Here is a 27,185-nt window from a genome sequence, read left to right as displayed (position 1 = left end):
AATTGGTCAATCCTGATGTCAATCACTTGTTGTGGGGTAGGGTCTTAGGCGTATCAGGCAGTCGTAGGCTCTGGTTGGTGTCGGTCCCAGAGGGAGGCCTGTCTTAGATTTTGGCTCCGCCCCCTAGCGCTGCCGTGTGGGCGCGATTGGTCGTGAGGAGCGTCGCTCGTCGGCGAGAGGCGGAGCTGACCAGGCAGCGAATATCTATTGGTATAGGACTGCGCCGGTCAGCGGGGTTGTGGCCGCTGATTGGCTGGCTGCTCCAGCTGTTGCAGGTCCATTCACCATTTTGTGTGTTGGAGTAAAAAAAAGGGAGAATCGAGAGGGAGAGCCGGAGGGGGGGCGGGGAGGGACCGGACCGGACCGAGCCGGGGCTACGGCCCCCCGCCCCGAAACCCGCCGAGCCCGAGGTGAGGGGCGGGTCCAGGGCTGACACGGGCAGGGGAGGTTTGGGGTGCTGGGGGCTGAGAGGGGACAGGTGGCAGGGACGGGGAGGGGGTACAGGGGAAAAAGGGTGGGTGGGATGGTGGGAAGGGTAGACAGAGTGGAAGAAGTGGTAGGTAGGAGGCGGGACAGAAAAGGAGTGATTAGGAGAGGCTGGTGTGCAGAGAATGGGTAACAGGAATGGAGGGGTGACAGTACTAGATCAGGGTGACAGGGAGAGGGAGGGGACAGAGTTGGAGGGGATGACAAGGAGAGGTGATGGGGAGAGAAGGTGGCAGGTCCAGAGATGGCTGATAGGAGGTGACTGGGAGGAAGAGGTGACAAAGACAGATGAGAATGGCAAGGGTGGGTGACTAAGGAGGGGGCTTAGGGCCTGTGAGGAGAGAGGTAGGGGTAGAGGTGGTGACAGGATGGGAGAGAGAGTGGCAGAGAAGGTGGTGCCAGGGGGGCTGATGGGAGCAGAGGGCATGAGACCCTGAAGGGCCGGGGCCTGGGCTGGACTGGGCTTCAGGAGTTACTGCTCAGATTCTGACGGGGGTGAGGGTCCACGGGGCAGTGAGTGGGAGTTACCCAGAGAAGGTGGACAGGAAGAGAGTAGGCCCCAGGGGAAAGAGAGAGCTTGGCACTGGGGTGGAGAGGCTGGGCCGGGCGGTAGTCCAGGGGTGCCAGGCAGTGCTGATGTAGGCCCTGGTGGAGTATGCAGAGGTTTGTTTTTGGGCAGGACTGGGGCTGGGTTTCTGTTCCCAGGTGGGTGGCCTAGCGGGTCAGTGGGGGGAAGGTGGTGGTGGCTGTCCAACTCTTGGGCACTTGGGTGCCTTCCTCCGTTTGAGAAACCCCGGTCTCTCCAGGCTCTGCCTGTGAGGACCACAGGATTGGCTTAGGGAAGGGGCAGCCTGGGACTACAGGGTCCACAGGAGCAGCAGGCCTCAAGTCGGAGAGCATGGGGTCAGGGGTCCCTGAAGACTTGAATCAGGGGTGCCTCTGATTATGTTTGGTTTGTGGTCCTGGGCTCCTTCAACATCCCCACCCTCACCCCACCGCCAAGGCCCCCTTTCAGCTCCTCAGGTTCTTTTAGTCACTTCAGAGTAAAGTTTTTTTCCCTTTTCTTTTCTCAGGGTAGCTTGAAAGGGGGCGGGCAGTAATGACTGTTCAGGAAGTGGGTGAGGTTGGCCAGCTGCGCTTGTCCTGCTTTCTTTGACCTTCTCCCACTTACACCCACCTGGAGTCAGGGGGCACATTTGGAGGTTAGGGGGGCCTGGCCGGCTCAGCCACCTTGCCAGAGCTAACCCAGCCAGCCCCACCAGGGTGGGGATTCATACAGGCCAGAAGAGGGGAGCTGGGCTTGTGGGTATCACACTGGGTGCTATGGGGGCAGGGCAGGCTCCCATCCAGTGGGACAGGGAAACCCTGGGGTGTAGATCCATGTCCCACTGTGTGATGACGTGTATGTGTGTGCCTGTGTGTGTGTGTGTGTGAGTGTGTGTGTTTGTGTGCGTGTGTGTGCTCATGCGCAGCCCCGTGGCAGTGCTGGGTATGAGCTCTTGCCTCAGACATGCCCCTGCCTGCTCCCTGCCAGGATCTAGGAAGATGGTTCTACCCGGCAGGCCCAGGGTACAGAGCAGAGTGGGCAGCCGTTCCTCGGGTCTCTCAGCTGCCCACTCCTTCCCACAATGCCAGGCCGTGCCACTCAGTGGGGTGGGGCGGGGGGAGATGGAGAGAAGCTCACATCACAGCCCAGTCACCTCCCTTTCTGTGACTGTGCGTGTGCGTGTGCGTGTGTGAGTGCGTGTGCTCTGTGGACGGTGACAGTGCAAGGAAGTGTGCCCTCTGAGTCATGTGACAGGCAGCACACTGAGGTGGTTAGGACAGACTCTGGAGCCCGAATGCCTGGGTTCAGACCCTAGCTCTCTGTTTAAGGGCTAGATTAACTTGGACAAGTGGCTTGATCTCTCTGTGCCACAGCTTCCTCAAGTGTGAAATGGGCTGTTAGTAGCCTTTGTCTCTTAGGGCTCTTTGAGGATGAAGTGGGTTAATAAAGGCAAGTTTAGCCCAGGGGTGGCACCGAGTGAGTGCTCCATAGGTGTGACCCGTTAGTGCGTCTGTGTCGCCGTAGGGCAGGCAGAGGGTGTGCATGTGCCTGCTGTGTCTTCTGCAGAGGGAGCAAATGTATGTGAGTGTCCCTGAGGAGCCAGAGGGAATAGCTCATGGAACATGGGTGCCACTCTGTGTCTGGTTGCTGGCCAGGTGCCCATTATGAGTTGGGGACAGCCAGGAAGGAGGCCTCGGGGATCATGGAGTTGAGGCAGGAACCTCAGCAAGTAGGAACTCTGGGGGACACTGGGTCTGGGGGATTCCTGAATGACCCCTGTCTGCCCTTCGACTCTGCAGGTGGACAAAAGATGAAGCCAATGAAGAAGGCGTGTGCTGGCCTCCCAGGTCCTATCAGTGGAGGCAAGTCCCCACCAGCCACCAGGGCCAAGGCCCTGAGGCGGCGAGGGGCTGGGGAGGGAGACAAGCCAGAGGAAGAGGACTACGAGGGACAGCCGCAGCCGGGCCCAGAAGAGGCTGAGGAGGGCGAGGAGGAGGAGGCCCAGCAGGCCTCAGGGGCTGAGGTGCTCCCCCTAGAGCTACACCCTGATGACTCGGCCCCAGGCCCAGCTGAGGACCCCAAGGCAGAGGGTGAGGCAGGCCGCTGGGAACCTCCACTCAGCCGGAAGACAGCCACGTTCAAGTCACGGGCACCCAAGAAGAAGTATGTGGAGGAGCATGCTGCTGGCAGCGGCAGCTGTGGGGCAGCCGGGGCCCCTGAGGAGCGGGCAGGGACCCCTGAGGAAGCTGGCGCCCTGGGTGTTCCTCCACAGCCACCCACTTCTGCCCGCTCTTCCTCCACCGACACAGCCAGCGAGCACTCAGCTGACCTGGAGGATGAGGCAGCCGAAGGTTGTGGGCCAGGCCTGTGGCCCCCAGGTGGCACCAGCGGCAGCTATGACATGCGGCAGCTGCGATCGCAGCGGGTGCTGGCTCGACGTGAGGATGGCCTCTTCCTGCCAGCTGTGGTCCGCCAGGTGCGCCGAAGCCAGGACTTGGGTGTGCAGTTCCCTGGGGACCGGGCCCTGACTTTCTACGAGGGGGCGCCCAGCGGTGGTGGTGTGGATGTGGTTTTGGATGCCATGCCACCACCAGGTGCGCTGGTGGTGGGCACGGCTGTCTGTACCTGTGTGGACCCTGGCGTGGCTGCCTATCGTGAGGGTGTGGTGGTGGAGGTGACCACGAAGCCAGCTGCCTACAAGGTCCGCCTCAGCCCTGGTCTTGGCTCCCAGCTGGGCCCACCAGCCGCCCTCCAACAGCCGTCACAGCTGCCCCGTCATGAGCCTGAGGAGGCCATATGGGTGGCCCGCTCCAGCCTTCGCCTGCTCAGACCCCCGTGGGAACTGGAGGCCCTGTCGAAGAAGCCCCCCGTGGGCCCCGAGGAGGAGCAGGCCGAGCCAGGGGCCTCCCTGCCATCCTGCCCTGCTGCTCTGGACCCCAAGCAGCCTGAGGATGCCGAGGTCTCCAAGATCAGCTTTGGTGGCAATCTGGGGCCTTGTCAGGAGGGCGCGGAGAAGCACCCGCCAGCCCAGGGCACTCCGGCCCTGCTCCCACTGGCCCCACCCCAGCTCCTGTCGCCGCCACCCAAATCCCCAGCCTTTGCAGGCCCAGGCCGCCCTGGCGAGCAGCCCTCACCCTGCCAGGAGGGGAGCCAGGGTGGCAGCCGAAGCAGTAGCGTGGCCTCTTTGGAGAAGGGGGCTGCTCCAGCCGCCCGTGCCCGTACACCACTGACAGCCGCCCAGCAGAAGTACAAGAAGGGTGATGTGGTCTGCACACCTAACGGAATCCGTAAAAAATTCAACGGCAAGCAGTGGCGGCGGCTGTGCTCGCGAGATGGCTGCATGAAGGAGTCTCAGCGGCGGGGCTACTGCTCCCGTCACCTGTCCATGCGAACCAAGGAGATGGAGGGCCTGGCTGACAGTGGCCCAGGTGGGGCCGGGCGGCCTGCAGGCGCGGCAGCTCGTGAGGGCAGCACCGAGTTCGACTGGGGTGATGAGACATCGAGGGACAGCGAGGCCAGCAGTGTGGCAGCTCGTGGAGACTCACGTCCACGCCTTGTAGCCCCTGCTGACCTGTCACGCTTTGAGTTTGATGAGTGTGAGGCAGCAGTGATGCTGGTGTCCTTGGGCAGTTCCCGCTCAGGCACGCCCTCCTTCTCCCCAGTCTCTACGCAGTCGCCCTTCTCGCCAGCACCCTCACCCTCACCCTCACCACTCTTCGGCTTTCGTCCAGCCAACTTCAGCCCCATCAATGCGTCCCCAGTCATCCAACGCACTGCTGTTCGCAGTCGCCATCTGAGTGCCAGTACCCCTAAGGCAGGCGTGCTGACACCACCAGACCTGGGCTCCCACCCACCGCCACCTGCTCCCCGAGAGCGCCATTCCTCCGGCATCCTACCCACCTTTCAGACCAACCTGACCTTCACCGTGCCCATCAGCCCTGGGCGGCGGAAGACGGAGCTGCTGCCCCACCCAGGGACATTGGGAGCCCCTGGTACAGGGGGTGGAGGAGCTGCCCCAGACTTCCCCAAGAGTGACAGCCTAGACTCTGGTGTGGACTCAGTGTCCCATACACCTACATCCTCCACACCGGCCGGCTTCCGGGCTGTGTCACCTGCTGTGCCCTTCTCCCGCTCCCGCCAGCCCTCACCATTGCTGCTGTTGCCCCCACCTGCTGGCCTGACTTCAGATCCTGGACCCTCTGTGCGCAGGGTGCCTGCTGTGCAACGGGATTCACCTGTTATTGTCCGAAACCCTGATGTGCCGCTACCTTCCAAATTCCCTGGGGAGGTGGGCACTGCTGGGGAGGCTCGGGCTGTAGGACCTGGGCGGGGCTGCCGAGAGACCCCGGTACCCCCTGGGGTGGCCAGTGGGAAGCCTGGCCTGCCCCCACCTCTGCCGGCTCCTGTACCCATAACTGTGCCTCCAGCTGCGCCGACTGCTGTGGCCCAGCCGATGCCCACCTTTGGCCTGGCTTCCTCGCCCTTCCAGCCAGTGGCCTTCCATCCCTCACCTGCTGCCCTGTTGCCCGTCCTGGTGCCCAGCAGCTACACCAGCCATCCTGCTCCTAAGAAGGAAGTCATCATGGGCCGGCCTGGGACAGGTAAGAGGTGCATTGGATAGACTGAGGCTCCTATAGGTCATTTTGAGCAGGGCTACTTTCAGACTAGCTCTCAAGAGGAGCTCCTACTTTGGGAGGGATTCAAGGGGAGGCTGGCCTCTCCTCATAGATGTTCCAGTGGGAATTCAGGTGTCGGGCAAAGGACGGGACTTGGGAGGCTCAATGCAGTGCTTCCAGAGGCCTCGGTGGGAAAATACTGTCGAGGGGGTCCATGGAGCCATCCTGAGTAGAGCTGTTGGGGGAGCTGTTGGAGATGATAATCATGATGACACTTCTCATGTTTGGAGGACTGGTGGGGGCATTACCGTGATAAGAACTTCGCATGGGTTATCTTGCTGAACCCTCACACCCACTCCATGATGCAGCACTTAACAACATAAGGGCCCTGCTCTAAGCCCTTTTCAAATATTAGCTCCTTTCGTCTTAACAACCCTAACAGGTGGGTGCTATGAGTGTGCTCCTGTAGAGAAAACTAAGATCAGGTTAGTAACTTGCACAGGTTCGCGTGGCTAGTAAATCCTGGAGTCGGCCTTCACACTGAGGCTGGCTTGTGACCACTGGGCCGTAGTGCTGGTTACAGATGGGAAGACTGAGCCTCCAATAGGTCCTTGTGCCGGGAGGTGGCAAGACCAGGACTGGAGGCCTCATCTTCACCATGGTGCCCATTGGTGAAGTAAACACCTGTGATGCCCCAAGTCTGGGGCAGCTCCTCCACCCCCTGCCCATTCCTGGCACAGCCTTCCTTCCAGATCCCAGGGTCAGTGCCGAGAGTAAACATCACAGGTGCTGTCAGTGCCCTGGAGGGGAGCTGGGGCTGTGTTGGGCATTGTGCCCTGGTTTGAATCCAGGTATGAATCTAGTCTGGCTGCCCTGAGGACAGGGTGTGTAATGCAAGAGTTGAAGGATGAGTTGAAATCAGCAACCATGGGATGGAAGAGCTTCCTAGGTGGCCAGTGGGAAGGCAGGCTCCACGGCCAGTAGGAGCACAGCTGAGGAAAGCCAGTGTGGCTGGAGGGCTAAGGCCTGGGTTGGAGAGAGTAGCATTTCTGAGATGGTGCTGGAGAGACAGGGGTCAGAGCAACTCTCAGGGAGCGTGACAGACCCATCACCAGCCCTTTCCCTAGCATCTTTTTCTTGTTTACTTATGAATCCTCTGTTGACTGAGGGCCCCCTCTGTGCCTGGTCCTGTGCTGGTTGGTGCCGAGGACACAGCCTTGCCCTCAGAGGGCTCACCATCCCTGGTGTAGACAGACTGCCCAGACAGTGACTGTCCAGAGAGGTCAGGGCAGGGATGTGGGAAGCTGGGGAGGACTTCTTGGAGGAGGGGCCAAAACCTTCTAAAGTGAGACTTGAGGGGTGTGCAGAAGTGAGCCTGCCAAGGCCAGCAGGAGAACCTGCAGGCAAAGGGAACGTGCAGAAGCAAAGGCTTTGAGGTAAAAGCAAGTATTGGAAAGACGTTGAATATGCAAAGACTGGCTGTGGTTGGTGGGTGAGTGTTGGGATGTGCAACTGTATTGGAGAGCAAGGGTCAGATAATAGAGGGCCATTATGAGACCTGTGAACTTGATCCTGAGGGCACTAGGGAGCCATGGAAGGTTTTGAGCCAATCTGACCATGGCTTTTTTAGAGGCAGGGAGACAGGAAGGACGGAGCTGCTGTGGCTTGGGCTGGGGCAGAGGCCGATGTAGGAAGGAGCTCAGGCCCTGCCCTCATAGAGCTTCAGCCCGGAGCCAGGGCACAGGGACACGGGCTCTGCTTACTCCCATGCTCATATACTGAGGTTGTGAGCTGTGTTTTTTTGCCCCACTTCCTACAGTTCTTACATTTGTTACTGTAGTTAATATGAACAAAATTCCACAGAAGTGGGCATAGCAGGGATTTCTGTCTTTAAGCAGATGAAGAAAATGAAGCAGACGGACTCTAACCCCCACCCCTGGCACCCCCTACTTACATGCCTACAACCCCAGACATTGCCCTCATAGCATCATCTCGTATCTACTGGCTTATGGGGAGGGATGGCACTAATGCAGGTGACCTGAGATCTACAAGGGCAGGCCCAGCAGGGGTTCCTGCCATCATTTTCCAGATAGGAAAAATGAGGCACCGACAGAAAAGAGTCCTGATTGAGTGCATCCAGCCAGGGAGGAGCAGGACTGGGCCTTGAACCAAGTCTCCTGATCTCCAGATCACAGGACTCTTCCTATCAGAAGTTGCAGTAATAGTAATTTATTGAGCACTACCCATGCATGTGCCTGGCTCACTCCTCAGTAAGTGCTGACTGCATATTTACTGACTGAATCCTCATAACCTCACAGGAGATTAGGACACTTTCTTATTTCCAGTATACAGAGGAGGAAACGGCAGCCCAAGGTTTGTCCCAGGTCACCAGCTAGGCTAAGATGCAGGATTTAAACCCAGGCTGTCTGGCTCCACAGCCCAGGCTCTTTTTTTTTTTTTTTAAATATATTTCTTTATTGATTTCAGAGAGAAAGGGAGAAGGGGAGAGAGAGAGAAACATCAATGATGAGAATCATTGACTGGCTGCCTCCAGCAGGTCCCCTACTGGGGATTGAGCCCGCAACCCAGGCATGTGCCCTTGGCCGGAATCGAACCTGGGACCCTTTAGTCCGCAGGCCAACACTCTATCCCAGGGGTCCTCAAACTTTTTAAACAGGGGGCCAGTTCACTGTCCCTCAGACCGTTGGAGGGCTGGACTATAGTTTAAAAAAAAACTATGAACAAATTCCTCTGCACACTGCACATATCTTATTTTGAAGTAAAAAAACAAAACGGGAACAAATACAATATTTGTATTTGCATGTGGCCCGCGGGCTGTAGTTTGAGGACCCCTGCTCTATCCACTGAGCCAAACCAGCTAGGGCAGCCCAGGCTCATAAGCACTCTCAGTAACAACGATGAAGAAATCATTGTAAGCTTCTTTTCTTTTTCTTGTTTATTTTAATTTTTGTTAATCCACACATGAGGATATTTTTCCCATTGATTTTGAGAGAGAGGGAGGGGGAGGGATAGAGAGAAACGCCGATGTGAGAGAGATACATCGACTGGTTGCCTCCCTCACGCATCCTGACCAGGGCCAGGATTGAGCCTGTAACCAAGGTACATGCCCTTGACTGGAATCGAACCTGTGACCCTCTAGTCCACAGGCCGGCACTGTAACTACTGAGCACCTGGCCAGGCCTGTAACCTTTATTCAGCATTTACCATGTGCCCAGCCTCAGGTGTGGGGTAATCTTATCGAATTCACCCAATGCTGTGAAGTAGGAATTACCAGCCCAGTTGTTGGGGAAATCTGGGGTTCAGTTAAGGAGGAGGCCCCTTGCTGGAGGCCACCTGGTCGTCAGAACTTGTCCAGTGCCTGTCCTGTCGGTTCTGAGCCGCACCTTTCTGACAACACCCATGCTGAGGTATCCAGGTTGCCCTCATGTTCCCAGCCAGCAGGCTCTTTTGTTCTTCTCCCAGAGGCCTCCCTACCCTTGGGAGGTGGCACCTTGGGGCTTTCTCAGAGGTCCAGATAGGGCAGATGGTGCCCAGTGGCATAATGAAGGTGTAGTCCTGGCCTCTTCTGCCTGCCCATGCCAGAGCCTGACCCTCATTCAGGGCAGCAGGTGTGAGGGGGCTGCTGGGCAGCCTGCCTGCTTCTGCCCCCCGTCAGGCACTTGCTTCCGCTGGGGGACATGCCGGGGCAGGCGGAGGCATTCTCCACATTCTGCACATGGCCAGGCCAGCCAGCTGCCATGGCCACCTCCCTGTGACCCTCCCCCTGCTCCCCAGGAAAGGAAGCCGCCCCAGGGCCTGTAGCCCCAGCCCAGGAGGCCAGATGTCTCAGCCCAGTTCCTGGCACAGCCTTCCTTCCAGATCCCAGGGTCAGCCTGGCTACCCATATTGACAGGCAGTGCCCCTTCTCCTGGGTTTGTCTGCCTGTCTGTCTCTCCCTTGGGTTCCTATGTCTGTGTCTAGGTTTCCACTTCTGGGCCTGAATCTCTCTCTTCTGGAGTTCAGTCTGTCTGTTTTTCTCTGAGTCTGGCTCTCTCTACCTTTCTTGGTTTGTTTCTCCCTCGACATCAGTCCTTTTCTGACTTTTCATCCCACCCTCTTTCTGTTTTGGCCCGTGTCTCTGCACCAGCCTTACCCTATCTCCTGGCCTCTCTTCTCCCACTCTATAGACTGACTTTCGGCCTCCATTCTAGCCCCCACCACCACCTTGTGCACATTAGGTGCTTTGTTCCATGAAGTCAGTGGATGGTTGCTAAACATCAGTCCCCTACTTCCTTCTTGGAGGGTGTTGGGAAGTGGTCCAGGCCTGGGACAAATTAACTTCCCAACACTGTCCCTGAACCCTGCTGAGAGGTGTTAGGAGCCATCTGCAGACCTATCTACACCCAAGCACCTGTTCCCAAGACAGGCAGGAAGGCGGGGGCTGTGCAGGCCAAGCTAGGAGATCCGGCTGTGGGGGAGCAGTAGGAAAGCAGCTCCTATGCCCACTCACTGCTAGAGGGCATGACCCAGATCACCCTGTACGCCCTCCCTCTCCACCACCACCTTTCAGGAGACACATATGGTGCCAGCTCTATCTAACTGAGCCCCACATGTAGTCCACCCCAGTTGGACCTCAGATCAAGCAGTGCCCACAAACTATGCATGGGCAGGTGGGGAAAATGAGGCCCAAAGAGGGGCTGAGGGTCTTCTGACTCCCCCAAACCAGATCCACATTCTGCCCACCAGAATTTGTTTTGTCTCAAACAGTGAATCCCATCCATCTCTACCACCAGAAGTCCCTCCTCATCATTCCACCAGGCCCAGGCTAAACAGTCCTGGGGTAAGTGGGTGGGGAAGGCAGATGTGGCTGCAGGCACAGGCAAGGATGACAGGGAGGTACAGAATCTGGGGAATCCAGAGGATAGAGACAACTCTCGCTCAATGCCAGGTGATGAGGGAGGTTCAGGAAGGCTTCTGATTGGAGGGAATTTGAGCTGAAGCAGGAGGAATGAGTGGATTTCAGGGTAGTTGAAAGAACGGGAAGACCGATCCAGGCCAAGGCAGCACGGGAGCAAAGGCCAGGAGGGTGAAAGTGCATGACCTCTTAGTGGTTAGTTGAGGCTGAAGCTGACACTAGACTCTAGTGACTAGAGCCTAGGCTTGGCAGAAGGCTGCCATGGAGGACAGCTCCAATGAGGCCAGGGTTGAATGCCAGCCCCTGAAGAGCCAAGAAAGGGTTTAGAGCAGGGGAGGGAAAAGGTTGCACCTGGGTGTCAAAGATCCCGGGAGACTGCACTGGAGAGAAAGGAGGCCTAGGCTGGAAAGAAGAGGATGACTTGCGGGGGAGAGGAGTTTGTGAGGTAGCAGGAGTGATTCTTAGAGATTTCCTGCAAGACCGCCCCCCCCCCCCCGCCCTCCCCCGCACCAAGAGCTGTGAGAGGTCAGGCTGCCTCCTGGCGGTGGCTGGCGGCAGGACCGCGGGGCGGCCGCGCGCGCATGCGCAGCGGTGGCGGCGGCGGGGGTGTCGCAGCCCCCGGCATTAATAGCTCCATTAGTGGCCGGGAGGGAGGCGCATTAGCGGCGGCGACGGCGTCTGGCTCCCATTACCACCGGCGGCAGCGAGTGCACCGCAGGCGGCTGGATCCTAGCCCGTCGCGCCGCCTCCTCCGCCCGCACCCCATCCCCTATTCCCGCTCCCCACGGGAGCCAGGGCCAGGGAACTCCCGTCTCCCCATTTCCGCAGGAAAGCAGATTGTGAAGCCAGGCAGACCTGGGTTCAAATCCCGACCGTGCCACCTCCTCCTGACTGCAAGATCCTGCCCTCCCCCGGGCCTGTTTCTTGCGAAACGGCGGGGAGACCGTGTACCCGGGGCTTTGTAGATCCGGACGCTCACCCCTTGAGGGCCGCGCCCAGCCTCCGCGGGTACCAAGGGGCACAGGTTCCCGCGCCCCAGGGGGTAGGCCCCCGCGTCGGGCATCTGTCCTTCCTATTGGCCGCCGTCGAGCCCGACGACGCCGATTGGCGGAGACTGGTTCCCCCACCTCTGTGCCATTAACCCCTGAGCAGCCGCGCCCTCGGACTGGTGCTGTTGCCCTCCCCGGCCCCCCCCTGCCCCCACCCCCCCGCAGACAGCTCGGGTGCCAGCTGGCCCGCACCCCGCCGCGGCCCGCGTGGGTGTCAGGCCGGCCGGGCGCCCGCCCGCCCTCCCAACACAAAGCGGCTTTGTGGGGCCCGCCGGGGACTGGCCAGGGGCCAGGCGGCGAGTGGAAAATCTCGTGAGCTCCGGGAGGGGAGGAGAACGCAGGGCGGCGCCCCCTCCTCCGCCCGGGCCGTGGCACCTCCCTCAGCCCGCGCCGACCAGCCCTCCCAGCCCCGGCGCCTGTACACTCCCCCCACCCCATCCCCGAACCCACTCCCCACCCTGTCTTATCCCGCCCATCTCCCAATCCTTGGGGACCCTCCCCCACACCTCTCGCCTGCCTTTCTCTCCCTCCTGGTCCCCCTGCATACCCCAGCCCCACTCGCACTGACTCACCCTGGTGCTATTTTTAGGCCCCCATCCTTCCACAGCCGCACCAGCCCAATCCTGGGCTCGTTCCCCAGGCAACCCTGGCCGTCGCCTCCGGAGTGGGTGGGTGGGTGTGTATGTGGGAAGGGGGTGAGGGGATCTGGGGACACCGGGTTGGTGAGCTGAGGCGGGGTCCCAGGCAGGGTAGGGAGCAGTGGGTGGCAGGGGTGGGGTGCCTCTCAGGCTCAGTAAATAGGGCCCATGAGTTCAGAGCCTGTCTGCTGTCCCTCAGTCTGTCAGCATCCCTGGCTTTACGCCCCAGGCCTCTGGGCAGGCCTTGGCTTGTGCCACCCTGGGTGGCAATTGGTGTCTCTGTCTGGGCTTCATGACCCCAGGCTAGGGTGGGGTTGGGTGGTGCTTTGGGCTGGAGTTAGTTAACGGGTGGTACAGGGGATGGCTGTACTGTAGTTCTGCCCCAATACCTGTCTTGAGTGAAGGATGGCTTTCCACCCCCTTTCCGATGGGGCTGGGGCCCTAGTTTGGAAAATTTCCTCAGCTTTTTCCAACTAGGAGGGCCCTAGTTAGGGTCGAGGATGGCTGGAGAGATGGAGCTGTGTGGGTACAGGACCTGCTCCCTCTTCTCCACTCCTAATCACCCCCACCCAGGGTTCCTCCACTCTGAACAATGGAAGCTAAGTATAGGGCTGGCCCAGTGCCCAGGGCAGGGGGGCCCTTCCTGCCTAGATTCCGGCCCCTCCCTGCCAGGCTGGGCCCCTACTTGGCTGTACTGTACCCTGTAAAGGGCCTCTTCCCATCCCTTCTATGTAGGCACTGTGTCTTCTACCAGATGTACAGTCCGCCCAGATGTGTGGGGCCCACTTCCCCTCCTTTTCTCACCCAATAGAAGTGGGGGAGCTGAGGGCAAGGTTCCTCTGAGCTCTGTCCCTGAACTCCACTGCAGTGGGGAAGGGGTTAACTTGCCAATAGGTGACTCACCGCTGGGAAGAGGAGGGGGCAGCGGTGAGGAGATAGTGGCCACATTGATTTCAACCTTGGTTTCTGCCTCACATTGCAGTCCCTGGGGTAGTGAGGTAATGGAGGGTCTGAGTCTGGGGCTGCCTATGGAGGAGGGGGCAGTCACTTAATAGTCCCTCTGGTGGCCCCTCCAGGCTCACAGCCAAGTGTCTGGTCCTGCAGTCTCTGGAGGTCACAGGGCTACAGATGTCCCCTTCCCCTCTGGGCTCTGGGTTTGCTCCCCTCTCCATGCCTTCAGCTGTCTATGGATGGGGCAGCTGGGAAAAGGATTTGTCTGTCATTGTCTCCACCCCACCTGTGAAGGAGCCCAGTCTTGGTCCATCTGAGCCTGTGCAACCTTTACCAGCTCAGGTGTGGCCCCAGGCCTCTGTCTCTAGTGTGTGTGGCCCCAGGGTCTCCCTCAGGTGATCCAAGGCTTCTGATCTCTGTCTGGTGGGCCCCAGACCCCTGCCTGTGTCTCTGTGTGTGACCTCTGAACTTTCTGTAGTTAGCCAGTCTCTATATCATAGTCTAACCATATTCCTGGACTTCTGTTTGGGAGTCTGTGGCCTGTGTCCACCCTGAGGTTAAATTTTCGTAGTGGGAAGTACATTTAAGTTGGAGCACTAGGCTGTTACTTCTGGCTGCATGATCTTGCACAATTCATTGTTTGTCTGAGCCTCATATTCTCATTTGAACAATGGACCTAAGAAAGTGTACCTCCTTAGTGGCTGTGAGGATTCAGTGAACAGATAATACATACAAGCTCCCAGCACATAGCAGCTTTAGTGTTAATTTCCTTTCCTTCCTCCTGTCCCTTTCTTGGAAGGAGTGGCTCATAGCCTAGGGTGGCAGGGCCATCGCACAGTGGTGATCTGTGAGGTTAGAGTGTCCTGGGCTTCAGGCAGGGTAGCTGAATTACTATGAATGGCCATGGCACTCTGTATACCTGCTATGCCAGGGTACTGAGGTGTAGTTAGAGCTTACCAGGGTAAGTTTCTATAGTGTGTGTGATCACCATGATGTCTGTGAGAATTAGCCTGTGTTGAGGATGGAAGTACCTAGAAGGCAGGGTGAGTGTGTGAAGATAGAAGAGCATGTGTGATTGTGTGGGAGGGATGTGGGTTGTGTGTGATGGAGAAGCAGTGGCTGTAATGAGGTGTGCATGATCATTCTGCCTATCTGATATGTTGTGTTTGTATAATGATTAATGTGGGCCAGTGAATGTGTGATGAAGATACGCATTGGTGAAACATGTATGATAGGATATGTATGAAATGGGTCACATGAAGAGTATGATGGGTGGGAAGTGATGGACCTTGAACGTGGGCAGTACTACACATATGTGAGCAGGTGTTCGAGGTTTGTGACTTCGTGTGTGACTGAGTGTAAGACCGAAGGTACATGTGATCGTGGGTTGTATATGAAATAATGGGTGTGGTAGGAAAGTGCGTGTGCTGGTGTGAGAGTTGGTGAGAGTTCGGGGGTGACTCCCCCAACCTTACAAGCAATTCGTCTGCCCTGCGGAGCCGTGCGCGCCCAGGTGGGCCAAGCGCGCGTGAGCGTGTTCCTCGCAAGGACTGGACACACACGCACACACACACAACCACACACAACCCAGGGGCCTCCGCAGCGCGGCGCCCCGACCCGCCCCCCTGGCTCGGTGCCTTTACTGCAGTGCGCCCGTCCTGCCTCTTTTCCTCCCGCGGTCCCGCCCCCAGACGGCTTGGGGCCAAACGGAGCCCGCCCAGCCCTGTCCTCATTTGCATATGACTGACGTTCCCCCGGGGCAGCCAATGGGGGCGGGCGCGGCGGGGCCTGACCCGCGCGCGGTGTCGGCAGCCAATGGGATTACGCACTGGGGGCCGGGCTTGCGCGGAAGGCCGTGGGGGAAGCGGGGAAAGGGCGGGGGGAGGCGCGGCGGGGGGAGGGGAGCGCGTAGTAGTGGCGGGGCGGGGAGGCGGCGGTGGTTCGGCGCGGGGCTTGCTCGGAGCGCACGGGCGCATGCACGCTGGGCCGTCTGTCCGCCGGGGGCCGGAGGTCGACAGGGTGCTGAGTCGGGGGTCCAGAAAGGCGGGGCGGCGGCGCCAGCAGCCGGGGCGCGCGGGGCCACAGCCGTTACCCGCTGGAGCTGCGAGGGAGGGAGCGAGGGAGCGGTGAAGGGAGGGGGCCGCGCACGCGCACCCGCGCCCCGCCCCGCCCGTCTGGCTTGGTGCGGGAGGAGGGAGGGGGAGGGGGCGGTGCCGATGGCCCCTGTGCCGCGCGCCCCGTGACGGCCCCCGCGGGCGCCGGGGGGCGGGGCGGGTCCGGAGCGCTCTGAACTCCCCCGCCCCCTGGGCGGCGGGGGGCAGGCGGCGTTCTACGCAGGCGCGTCCGGCAGAGACCCCCTTGTGGGGCGGCCGGAGGGGGGGGCGGGCGGGCGCGGGGGGGCATGCGTCGACGGCCTCCAGCTGCCCCCGGGCCCGAGCGGCGGCCACTGAGGAGGCGCGAGCCCCGGCCAGGCCCCCTCGCGCCGGACCATGTACTCAGCCCACAGGCCCCTGGTGCCCGCGTCCGGCGCGGCTTCCCGTGGCCTCGGAATGTTCGGTCAGTAGTTCCTGGGCCCTGGGACTGTAGGGGTCAAGATATTGGGGTGCTAACTGCGGAGTACCTGTGATGGGGATGTAGCAGGAGAATGGTAGGGGTAGAGTAAAGGGGTGAAGGGAAAGTTACCGGCTGTAGTGGTTAGTGACGGCAGGTCAAGTGGTTAGTGACGGCAGGTGGGAGTGTAGCGCAGTGATGGGCGTGGGGAGTGGCGGAGCAGCCTGGTGTGTAGGTGATGGAGTGGAAGAGGTCCGTTGTCATTGGAGGTGAGCGGTGCAGTGTAACTGGCTCGGGGCATGGATTAGATTCGGAGCAGCCTGAGACGTACTGGCCCGAGGTGTGGACTAGACTGAGGGAAGGAAGGGGCCGCGGTTGAGCAGTGGGGCTAGGACAGGACTTGGGGAGGGAGTGAGGCACTGTTTGCTTAGAACAGCGTTGGGCTGAGTGTGGAGCTTTGCGGAGCGGGAGAGACCCACAGATCCTGGAGGGTAGTGCACTTGGGAGGCGTTCAGGAGGGGCAGGACCAAAGGACTGTTCCCTCATTGTCTACTGGGTCCCTTCTCCACCCAGCAGAAGAGGAGGCACTGGTGAGAACGATCCTTGTGAAGAGAGGGACAGGTTCAGGTCCCTGGGGTTGTTAAGTGGTTGGAGGGCCAAGAAGGCTTTTGTGTCCCCAGGGCTCCAGGGTTAGGGGGTAGGGTCGTCATATTGTGTCTTGAGTCGCTTCCAGTGCTGGTCTCCTTGTTCCTCTCCATTTGCCTCGATGTCTGTCTTTTTCTTTTGTCAGCCCTTTACAGAATCAGGTCTCGAGGCCAGTGCTCACAAAGGGCTCCCCTAGTCCAGGCGTTTGAAGGCCTGAGGGTGGTAACTCCAGGACAGAGTGGTCTGGGTCAGGGGAAGGCCTGGAATGATGGAGACCAGGGCTAGGGCGTTCCCCTCCTCCCTTTATAGTCTTCCCCTACCAGGGGCCTCTGCTGCTGGTTCCACTTCCCCCAGGGAGCCAGCAGTGAGAGGGAAGCCCACTCCTGGTCTCCGCCTGCTCCAGGAGACCAGCCAGTCACCCAGCTCCTGGAGTGAAGGGGTCCTCTGGGACCAGCTCCTGATGCGGGAAGTGCCTTCCTGTGTATATCCTTAAGGAAACACCTGGCACTCTTGCCTTCCCTGGGCAGAGACTTGTAACAGTTCTTTTATTTGTCCCATTGTCTGTGCCTTCTCTTCCAAGGAGTTTACTATACCCTCCCCTCTTTCTGGGCTTGGGGCTGGGCCATGCCCTAAAGATGAACTTGGAGTTTTAGAGGGACAGGCTAGGAGGCTTCTTCACAGGCAGTAGATTCTCTGTGGTGGTAAGGGGAGCGATGCTATAGCACCTGTGCCCAGCCCAGGAAGGGCAGGCCTAGCTCCCTGGTGCCTATGGTAGTGGGAGGGAGGCATAGAGACGGAGTCAAGACTCTGTGGGTGATGGAGGGGAAAGGAGAGGAAAGACAGGGCCATCTGCCTCAGGAAAGAGAAAAGGAGAGTGAGGCCAAGGTAAGGGGCTATGTCAGCTGGCAACATGGCTTGGCTGGGGAAGGGTCTCCAGGCCTTGAGGTCTTGGGGCCTTGGGAGTGTAGGATGGCAGTCAAACATGGCCTGGTTTGTGACAGGAGCCAGTCATTCCTCTGGCCTGGTCCCTGGTGGCAGGGCTAGTGGAGGTTGGGGGAGGGAGTGGGGCAGTATATTCTCTTTCCATCCCTGCTTCTGTTTTCATTTTTATAAACCTAGAAACCTTTCAAGCAGGAGTTTTCTTTGAGTGATGTTGCATGCATGTCGAGGTTCAGGGCTAGGAGAAGGGGTGTAAAAAGAGAGGTGGAGCTACCTTGTTCAGGGTGGAAAAAAACCTTGGGTTGAGGGTCAAGGCCAAGATCTATTGCACAGCTCACCTGGTTCCTTCCCACAGTGTGGACGAACGTCGAACCTCGCTCTGTCGCCGTGTTCCCCTGGCACTCCTTAGTCCCCTTCCTGGCCCCCAGCCAGCCAGACCCCTCCGTGCAGCCAAGTGAGGCCCAGCAACCTGCCAGCCATCCAGTGGCTTCCAACCAGAGCAAAGGTGAGGGAGGGGAGCTGTGGAAAGGCATGGGGATAGTGTTGAGGTGGTTCAAGAGCCTTCTGATCTTCCTCTCTGTTCCCAGAGCCTGCTGAGTCGGCGGCTGTTGCTCACGAGCAGCCACCAAGCGGGACAGGGAATGCTGACCCTGGACGGCCCCCTGGAGCCACATGCCCTGAGAGCCCAGGGCCTGGACCCCCCCACACTTTGGGGGGAGTGGAACCTGGAAAGGGCCCCCCTCCCACCACTGAGGAGGAGACCCCTGGCCCTCCAGGAGAACCCCGGCTAGACAGTGAGACGGAGAGTGACCATGATGATGCGTGAGTGCCCTGAGACTTGGGACTGGGGGTGGGATGGCCAGGTACATGGACCTCACTGTACTTGCTGCTCTCACTACAGCTTCCTCTCCATCATGTCTCCTGAGATCCAGTTGCCTCTGCCACCTGGAAAACGCCGGACCCAGTCCCTTAGTGCCCTGCCCAAGGAACGAGACTCATCTTCAGAGAAGGATGGACGTAGCCCCAATAAGGTACTTCATCCCCACCTGTCTCCATCTCGGCCTGTGGCCACCCAAGCCTGTCTCCTTGGTCCTAATTAGTCCACTTGGACCTGTGTCTGCTGTAGCGGGAGAAGGACCATATCCGGCGGCCTATGAATGCCTTCATGATCTTCAGCAAGCGGCACCGGGCCCTGGTCCACCAGCGTCACCCCAACCAGGACAACAGGACCGTCAGCAAGATCCTGGGCGAGTGGTGGTATGCCCTGGGGCCCAAGGAGAAGCAGAAGTACCACGACCTGGCCTTCCAGGTAACACCTCCTCTTTTCGGCTCCTCCCCAGCTTCCTCTGGTGGGTGGATGAGTGAAGGGTCCTGCCGTCTCCTGCCAGGTGAAAGAGGCCCACTTTAAGGCCCACCCAGACTGGAAGTGGTGCAATAAGGACCGAAAGAAGTCTAGTTCAGAGGCCAAGCCCACAAGCCTGGGGCTGGCAGGAGGGCACAAGGAGACGCGGGAGCGAAGCATGTCAGAGACGGGCACCGCTGCTGCCCCTGGAGGTTAGTCAGCTCCTTGGCTCTCCTGCCCTACTACCTCCATCCCTGAGAGCCTCTGGTACCCCCTTGCTTGCTCACCCCCTGCTACAGAAGCTCCTCCCTGTCACTTTTTTAAAATATGTTTTTTACTGATTTTAGAGAAAGGAAGGGGGAGGGAGAGAGAAACATTGATTGGCTGCCTCCTGCATGCCCCCTGTTGAGGATTGAGCCTGCACCCTGGGGCATGTGCCCTGACCAGGAATTGAACTGCCAACTTTTCAGTGCATGGGATGATGCTCAACCAACTGGGCCACAACGACCATGGCTGCCCTGTTACTTTTATTTGAGGACCTTTACTTATAAAGGAACCAGCACTTGTCTCATGTGAAGGATCCAGAAGGTCCAGACAGATAAAACTTCTAAATAGCAATCTCATCAACTGCCACTTACTGAGCATTTACTACATACCAAGCATCAAGGGGGGTGTAATCACTAGGATTTAGAACCATACCCCATTTTCCAGGTGAGGCAAAACCACTTGCTTGAAGTCACAGAAAACAGTTAACTGGCAGAGCCAGAAATTAAAGCCCAGCTTGGCTGACTCCCAGAACCACAGTTGGAAGCCCCTCATTGATGCTTCAACTGACTGCAGTTGTCAGGGTGCCTGGCGCTGTGCTGAGGTGCTTTTCTGGAGCAACCCTGTGGGTCTGGGCTCACAACTCAGGGCAGGGATGCAGTGTAGTTATTAGCTAGCCAGCACCACATGAACCTGTCTGCAGGCTTTCTTACTCTCAGCAGGGCTGCCTCCTGGGGAGCAATGGGCTTGCTCCTTGCAGCCCCAGAGGGCAGGAACCATTGGGAAGGAGATGCTGGGCTGGTAGGTGGCATCTCTTTCCCGCTTGGTGGCCCAGGAATTGCAGCCTGCTTTTGCCCAGTACCTAGAAATATGGTGGGTGGCTCAGCCAGTCCAGGTGCTGGTAAGAGGCTTCCTGACTCTGCAGCACTTCCCCCCCTTCCACTCTACAGTGTCCTCTGAGCTTCTATCTGTCGCAGCCCAGACACTTTTGAGCTCGGACCCCAAGGCTTCGGGGAGCGGCTCCTGTGGGGCAGAACGTCTGCACACAGTTGGGGGACCTGGTTCGGCCCGGCCCCGAGCCTTCTCCCACAGTGGGGTCCACAGCCTGGATGGCGGAGAAGTAGACAGCCAGGCACTACAGGAATTGACTCAGGTCTGGGGTACAGGCCACGGGACTTGGGGAGATGGGCAGGGAGGGCTGCCCAAGGTGACAGCCTCGGCTGATCTCTCCCTGCAACTGCCCTGCAGATGGTGTCTGGCCCTTCATCCTACGCTGGCCCGAAGCCTTCCACACAGTATGGGCCTCCAGGCCCCTTTACGGCCCCTGGCGAGGGAGGTGCCCTAGCGGCCAGTGGGCGGCCTCCACTGCTGCCTACCCGAGCCTCCCGTTCCCAGCGTGCGGCCAGTGAGGACATGACCAGTGATGAGGAACGCATGGTTATCTGTGAGGAGGAAGGGGATGATGATGTCATTGGTGAGCAGTGGCAGGGACCCAGAATCCTGTCCAGGGGTCAGTAGGCTAAGGTTTGGATGGGGGTAGAGATTGGATCCAGACCCTCAAGCCCGTTTTTTTTCCCCCCCTTCCCTTTCACATACGTTCAGTTCAGGCCCTACTGAGTAAGCCTACCTCTATCCTTAGAAAGCCCCTGGCCAGATAGGCAACCAGGAGGACCCGGGCATGGCCAGGCAATTGGGCACAGTGTTAGATGCATGCTTGTGTAGGTGGACACACCCTGGGCTGAGGAGCAGCATTCCTGGACAGTACGCACTGCTGGTTTGGGGCAGAGCTGAGGCCAGAGCCCAGGTTCCAGGCTGTCCTTCTGGCCCTTTTGCCAACACTGTTCCCTCTGCTCCCTCAGCTGATGATGGCTTCAGCACCACTGACATTGACCTCAAGTGCAAGGAGCGGGTAACTGACAGTGAGAGTGGAGATAGCTCTGGGGAAGACCCAGAGGGCAGCAAGGTGAGTGCTTGGGTCTTGGTGCTGTCTGGTCTCACTGAACTCCAGGAGTGGGGTATCTTCTTGTGTGTTGACAGGGAGCCTGGAGAGGGAAGTTATTTGCCCCAAGGGGAATTGTGTCATAGCCTGGATGAATCAAGGCCTTCAGGTGGCCTGGGTGTGGGTGTTCAGGCTCCCTGATACGATTGTGTCTCTTCTCCTTCCACCAGAGCTATGGCCGGAAGGTGTTCTCACCTGTGATTCGTTCCTCCTTTACCCACTGCCGTCCATCGCTGGACCCTGAGCCCCCAGGGCCCCCAGATCCACCTGCAGCCTTCAGCAAAGGCTACGGGCCCACCTCATCCTCCTCATCCCCACCTGCATCCTCCTCAGCCTCAGCAGCCACCTTCTCATTGGGCTCAGGGACTTTCAAGGCCCAAGAGTCAGGTCAGGGCAGCACAGCAGGCCCACTACGGCCCCCACCCCCTGGGGGTCCAGCGACACCTCCCAAGGCCACCCGCTTTCTCCCAACGGATCCTACCACCTTCCGGCGCAAGAGGCCTGAAAGTGTAGGGGGCCTGGAACCACCTAGCCCCTCAGTTATTGCAGCACCTCCTGTGGGGGGAGGAGGTGTCTTGCAGACACTAGTCCTGCCTCCAAACAAGGAGGAACGGGAAGGCAGCGGAGCCCGCATGTCCTCAGCCCCAACCCCATCACTGGCCTATGGGACCCCAACGGCCCCCCTGTCCCGTCCAGCTGCCACCATGGTCACCAACGTAGTGCGGCCTGTCAGCAGCACTCCTGTGCCCATCGCCTCCAAGCCCTTCTCCACCTCTGGCCGGGTGGAAGCATCTCCAAATGACGCAGCTGGTGCCAGGACTGAAACGATCACTGGGTCCCGGGCACCTGGGGGCTCTCCAGTGGGCGTCAGTTTAGTGTATTCGGACAAGAAGTCAGCAACAGCCTCCTCACCAGCCCCACATCTGGTGGCTGGGCCCCTACTAGGTGCTGTGGGGAAGGCGCCTGCCACTGTCACCAACTTGCTGGTGGGCACCCCAGGCTATGGGGCCCCTGCACCTCCTGCTGTCCAGTTTATTGCCCAGGGGACCCCTGGTAGTGGGGCCACTACGGGCTCAGGAGCGGGTGCTGGTACTGGCCCCAATGGGCCAGTGCCCCTGGGTATTCTGCAGCCAGGTGCCCTGGGCAAGGCTGGGGGAATCACCCAGGTGCAGTACATCCTGCCCACACTGCCCCAGCAGCTTCAAGTGGCACCTGCCCCAGCACCAGCCTCTGGGACCAAGGCAGTGGCTCCTGGCGGTCCTGCATCAACCACCAGCATTCGTTTCACCCTTCCACCGGGCACTTCTACCAACGGCAAAGTCCTGGCTGCCACTGCGCCCACTCCTGGCATACCTATCCTGCAGTCTGTATCCTCTGTCCCGCCCCCCAAAGGTGAGGCCTGGGCTGGGCAGCACAAATAAAGGGGCCACAGCCCTGTTGGGCTCCCTTTAACGTCCTTTCTTGCCTCTTGCAGCCCAGTCGGTTTCTCCTGTGCAGGCCCCAGCCCCCAGTGGCTCAGCCCAGCTGTTACCTGGGAAGGTACTAGTGCCCCTGGCCACCCCTAGCATGTCAGTGCGCGGTGGAGGAGCCAGCCAGCCGCTGCCCCTGGTTAGCCCACCCTTCTCAGTACCTGTGCAGAATGGCGCCCAGCCACCTAGCAAGGTAAGGGCATCCTGTCTGTGGCCTCACCTGTTCCTCATTCCTCTCCTGCTGGGTTTGGTCTCCATAGCCTAGAGCAGGGGTCCTCAAACTTTTTAAACAGGGGGCCAGTTCACTGTCCCTCAGACGGTTGGAGGGCCGGACTATAGTTTAAAAAAAAACTATGAACAAATTCCTTTGCCAACTGCACATATCTTATTTTGAAGTAAAAAAAACAAAACGGGAACAAATACAATATTTGTATTTGCATGTGACCCACGGGCCGTAGTTTGAGGACCCCTGGCCTAAAGTTTCTGCCTTTCCTTCAGTCTAACTTTTCTTCCTTTTGTCTGTCTCTGGGGGAATCTTGATTCTCAGTGTCTGTGCATCTTGATTCTGGCCTCACTGTCTGCAACTTGTTCCTTTTCTGTGTCCCCCACCTCTTTTGAAAACTTTTTTAGGACATTTTTAAAATTTTTGTTTTTAAAAATTTCTGTTGGTTTTTATTTATTTTTTTATCTCTTCCCCCACCTCTTGCTGTTTTCTTTCCCTTTGTTCCAATCCCAAATTTTATGTTCCCTGTTTTGGCTGAGACCCACCACTCTCCTAGGTCGTGGTCTTCCTCTTCCCCATGCTGGGTCCTCCACTCACTGTAGCCTATGGGTGCTCTTGCCCACAGATCATTCAGTTGACTCCAGTGCCTGTGAGCACACCCAGCGGCCTGGTGCCGCCCCTCAGCCCAGCCACGATCCCTGGTCCCACTTCCCAGCCTCAGAAGGTCCTGCTGCCCTCCTCCACCAGGTAATGGCAGTTGAGCCCTCACCTGGAGGCAAGCCCAGGGAAGGGGGTGGGTGGGGCCAGATCGCTTCACTCTTCCCCTATTTTTTTAAAATATGTTTTTATTGATTTAGAGAAAGAAGGGAGAGGGATAGAGAGATAGAAACATGGATTGGCTGCCTCCTGCACAACTCTCTACTGGGGATTAAGCCTGCATCTCAGGCATGTGCCCTGACTGGGAATCGAATCAGTGACCTCCTGGTTCATGAGTCGGTGCTCAACCACTGAACCACACCAGCCAGGCTCTTCCCCCATTTTTACTCTTTCCCTTCTTTCCTCTCCTTGCGGCAGAATCACCTATGTGCAGTCAGCAGGCGGGCACACGCTGCCTCTGGTCACCAGCTCAGCATCCAGCCAGGCTGGAACAGTCACCTCATATGGGCCCACGAGCTCCGTAGCTCTAGGCTTCACCTCGCTGGGGCCCAGTGGCCCTGCCTTCGTACAGCCCCTGCTTTCAGGTGAGGGATGACCTGGCCGGCAGTGCTGGGAATCCATGGTGGGTCTGAGGCAGTTCAGGCCTAACTCGGGCCCCTGCCTCTCCTCTGTTTCCCTCTTTGTAGGTCAGGCCCCTCTGCTGGCTCCTGGCCAGGTGGGCGTGTCACCTGTGCCCAGCCCCCAGCTGCCTCCCACCTGTGCAGCCCCCGGAGCTCCCCTCATCACGGCATTTTACCCTGGCAGCCCCGTACCCACCTCGTCAGCGCCTCTGGCCCAGCCATCCCAGGCCCCTGCAGGCCTGGTCTACACTGTGGCCACCAGCACCACCCCCCCTACTGCTACAATCCTGCCCAAGGGCCCATCGGCCCCTCCCACTGCCACTGCCACCCCAACCCCTACCAGCCCTTTTCCTAGTGCCACAGGTGGGTGTTGGGCCAACCCAGGGTGGGGTGAGTTGGATCCAGGGAATGGGCTCCAGTCAGGCCTAGCTCAGCAAATGCTCTTCTCCCCATCAGCAGGCTCCATGACTTACAGCTTAGTGGCCCCCAAGGTCCAGAGGCCCACCCCCAAGGCCCCCCAGAAAGTGAAGGCAGCCATCGCCAGCATTCCTGTGGGCTCCTTTGAGGCGGGTGCCCCTGGGCGGCCTGGCCCTTCACCCCGGCAGCCCTTGGAGCCTGGCTCAGCTCGTGAGCCTGCTGCCCCTGAGTCCGAGCTTGAGGGGCAGCCTACAACGCCGGTCCCTCCACCTACCCCAGAGACGTGGGCTCCCACTCCCCGGAGTAGCCCCCCACCACCCCTGCCTGCTGAGGAGCGGACCAGCACCAAGGGCCCTGAGACTATGGTGAGTGTCCAGCAGTCCTGGGGGCTCTTGCTGCTGGGTTCTGTCCCTTGGCCCACTATCTGCTCCCCGACCCACCCCTCTTCCCTGCATATGTCTGAGATGTGCCCTTGTCCCTCGTGCTTGACTGTCCCTGGGCTTTCTCCAAGATTGTCTCGGGCAATCAGCACCTGTCTCTTTGTGTTTCTGGGTTTTACCCCAGCAAGTCAGAACTCGTGTCCTTCATCTCTCTGCCATCCCCACCCCAGGCCAGCAAATTCCCCAGCTCATCTTCAGACTGGCGCGTCCCTGGGCTGGGCCTGGATAGTCGCGGGGAGCCTCCCACTCCTTCTAGCCCAGCCCCAGCCCCAGCCCCAGCCCCTGCTGGCAGTAGCAGCAGCAGCAGCAGCAGCAGCAGCAGCAGCAGCGAGAGCAGTAGTGGCAAAGCAGCTGGGGACAACCCCGAGCGTAAGGAGGCAGCTGGTACCAGCAAGAAGGTGAAAGTGCGGCCCCCGCCTCTGAAGAAGACCTTTGACTCTGTGGACAAGTGAGCATGGGCTGGGGGCTCTGGTGGAGCTGTGGGGTTGGTGGGAGAGTGAGCAGCTACAGGCCAAGCAGGGGAGGTGACCCTGCCCACTCTCCAGCAGGGTCCTGTCAGAAGTAGACTTCGAAGAACGCTTTGCTGAGCTGCCCGAGTTTCGGCCTGAAGAGGTATTGCCCTCTCCCACCCTGCAGTCTCTGGCCACCTCGCCCCGGGCCATCCTGGGCTCCTATCGTAAGAAAAGGAAGAACTCCACTGGTAGGCAAGGGGGCCTTCCGGGCTTGGTGGGGGATGGACTGGGGCCACCTCCCCTGAGCCTGCTTCTTTTGACCAGACCTGGACTCCGCCCCCGAGGACCCCACCTCACCCAAGCGCAAGATGAGGAGACGCTCCAGCTGTAGCTCAGAGCCTAATACCCCCAAGAGTGCTAAGTGCGAGGGAGACATCTTCACCTTTGACCGCACAGGTGCTGAGGCCGTGGCCAGTGAAGCAGTGAGGGACCCAGGGCCTGCAAAGGGGTGGGGTCTCATGAACTGGGTTAGAAATGGGAGAGGTGGAGTGGGTGTCACTGAGGTTAAGGGTGGGTTCCAGAGTCCAGCAGGCCCCTAAACTGCCATGTGACCTTGGGCATGTCCCCTCTCTGAACTCTGCTGTGAAACAGAGGTCAGTGAAGGCTAGCTGGACACTTAGACAACGGTGTAAAGGTGGCATGGCCAGGCTTCTGCACTGGCCCTGATCATTCTCCCTGCCTTTGTCCCAGGTACAGAAGCTGAGGATGTGCTTGGGGAGCTGGAATATGAGAAAGTGCCATACTCGTCACTGCGGCGCACCCTGGACCAGCGCCGGGCCCTGGTCATGCAGCTCTTCCAGGACCATGGCTTCTTCCCATCAGGTGAGCATGTCTTGAAGTCTTGAGGAGCATTTGGAGGGGATCTGCCTGCTCATCTCATCCTCTCAATCCTTCCGTCCCTAGCCCAGGCCACAGCAGCCTTCCAGGCCCGCTACGCAGACATCTTCCCCTCCAAGGTCTGTCTGCAGTTGAAGATCCGTGAGGTGCGCCAGAAAATCATGCAGGCAGCCACTCCCACGGAGCAGCCTCCTGGAGCTGAGTCCCCCCTCCCTGGACCGCCCCCGACTGGCACCGCTGCTGCCTCTGTTCCCACTCCCAGCCCTGCTGGAGGCCCTGATCCCACCTCACCCTGCTCGGACTCTGGCACAGCCCAGGCTGCCCCACCACTGCCTCCACCCCCAGAGCCAGGGCCCGGACAGCCTGCTTGGGAGGGGGCCCCCCAACCCTCCCCCCCACCTCCTGGTCCCTCCACAGCTGCCACAGGCAGGTGAGGGGGGCCCCTGAGAAGATCCCAGGACCTATAGTACCCCCCCTCAGGACATGGACAATATGTAGGTGGCAGGAACGGGGAGGGGGAGGGAGCCAAGATGGTTACTTCCTCCCCAATAAAGCCATTTCGTCCTTTCAGTTTTGGGGCGGAATGAGGCCTGCCCCTCTGTGTATCCCCATGCCCCACAGCTCCCTCCCAGTTTTGGGGGTAGCCGAGGGGAAGCAGGGGCACAGTCTCCCTCCACCGAGCCCCTGTACATAATAACCTGGAGTGTGTGACCTTCAGATCTTTTCACTTGTACTTTATGCAAAATGGCTCGTGAGGGCTGCAATCAGAGAGAAGTGAGGGCCTTGGGCCACAGGGAGGCGCCTGTGGAGTAAGGGGTTCATGCACCCCTTTTTTCCCCAGAGGGGCTGGACTCAGGTTAGTTTGGGGGTAGGGGCTCCTGCACTTTGCCACAGGCATGGGGAGGGTTCTCTCCCCACCTCTCTGCCCTCCCAACTTGGGTTGTACTTTCTAAGAAGGTGATTCCCCCTACTCTTGTCCCCAACCCCAGAACAAAACATGTTGATCATGTGCAATATTTCTTACTGTGCCGAAAAGCCACAATGACCGCAATTAAAGCTGTTTAACACA

At 59.1% G+C, this 27,185-nt stretch overlaps 1 protein-coding gene across 5 annotated transcripts; it reads left to right on the top strand.

Moving 5' to 3' along the window:
* Window positions 1-318: 318 nt before the first annotated feature.
* On the top strand, window positions 319-27,185 carry CIC (capicua transcriptional repressor; the record flags this gene model as incomplete). 5 transcript variants are annotated; one of them, XM_081106820.1, is made up of 21 exons in its annotated part: window positions 319-410; window positions 2,833-5,634; window positions 17,692-17,841; window positions 17,924-18,158; window positions 18,238-18,367; window positions 18,463-18,645; window positions 18,725-18,890; window positions 19,893-20,095; window positions 20,191-20,416; window positions 20,802-20,905; window positions 21,112-22,333; window positions 22,416-22,603; window positions 23,259-23,380; window positions 23,708-23,874; window positions 23,977-24,273; window positions 24,367-24,692; window positions 24,938-25,215; window positions 25,316-25,467; window positions 25,544-25,675; window positions 25,970-26,101; window positions 26,183-27,185. In XM_081106820.1, 20 exons carry the CDS (start codon window positions 2,844-2,846, stop codon window positions 26,548-26,550), a joined length of 7,572 nt encoding a protein of 2,523 aa, XP_080962946.1. In that variant the 3' UTR covers window positions 26,551-27,185. The 5 variants fall into 5 exon arrangements, with proteins under 5 accessions (XP_080962946.1, XP_080962948.1, XP_080962950.1 ...); XM_081106822.1 differs by lacking the exons at window positions 319-410; window positions 2,833-5,634 and adding an exon at window positions 15,692-15,758 and having other exon boundaries at window positions 24,370-24,689; window positions 25,313-25,467; XM_081106824.1 differs by lacking the exons at window positions 319-410; window positions 2,833-5,634 and adding an exon at window positions 15,692-15,758 and having other exon boundaries at window positions 25,976-26,101.

Source organism: Myotis nattereri (assembly GCF_964212035.1).
Source record: "Myotis nattereri genome assembly, chromosome: 15".
Classification (NCBI taxonomy): Eukaryota; Metazoa; Chordata; class Mammalia; order Chiroptera; family Vespertilionidae; genus Myotis; species Myotis nattereri.
This window is presented reverse-complemented; position numbering and strand designations above follow the sequence as displayed.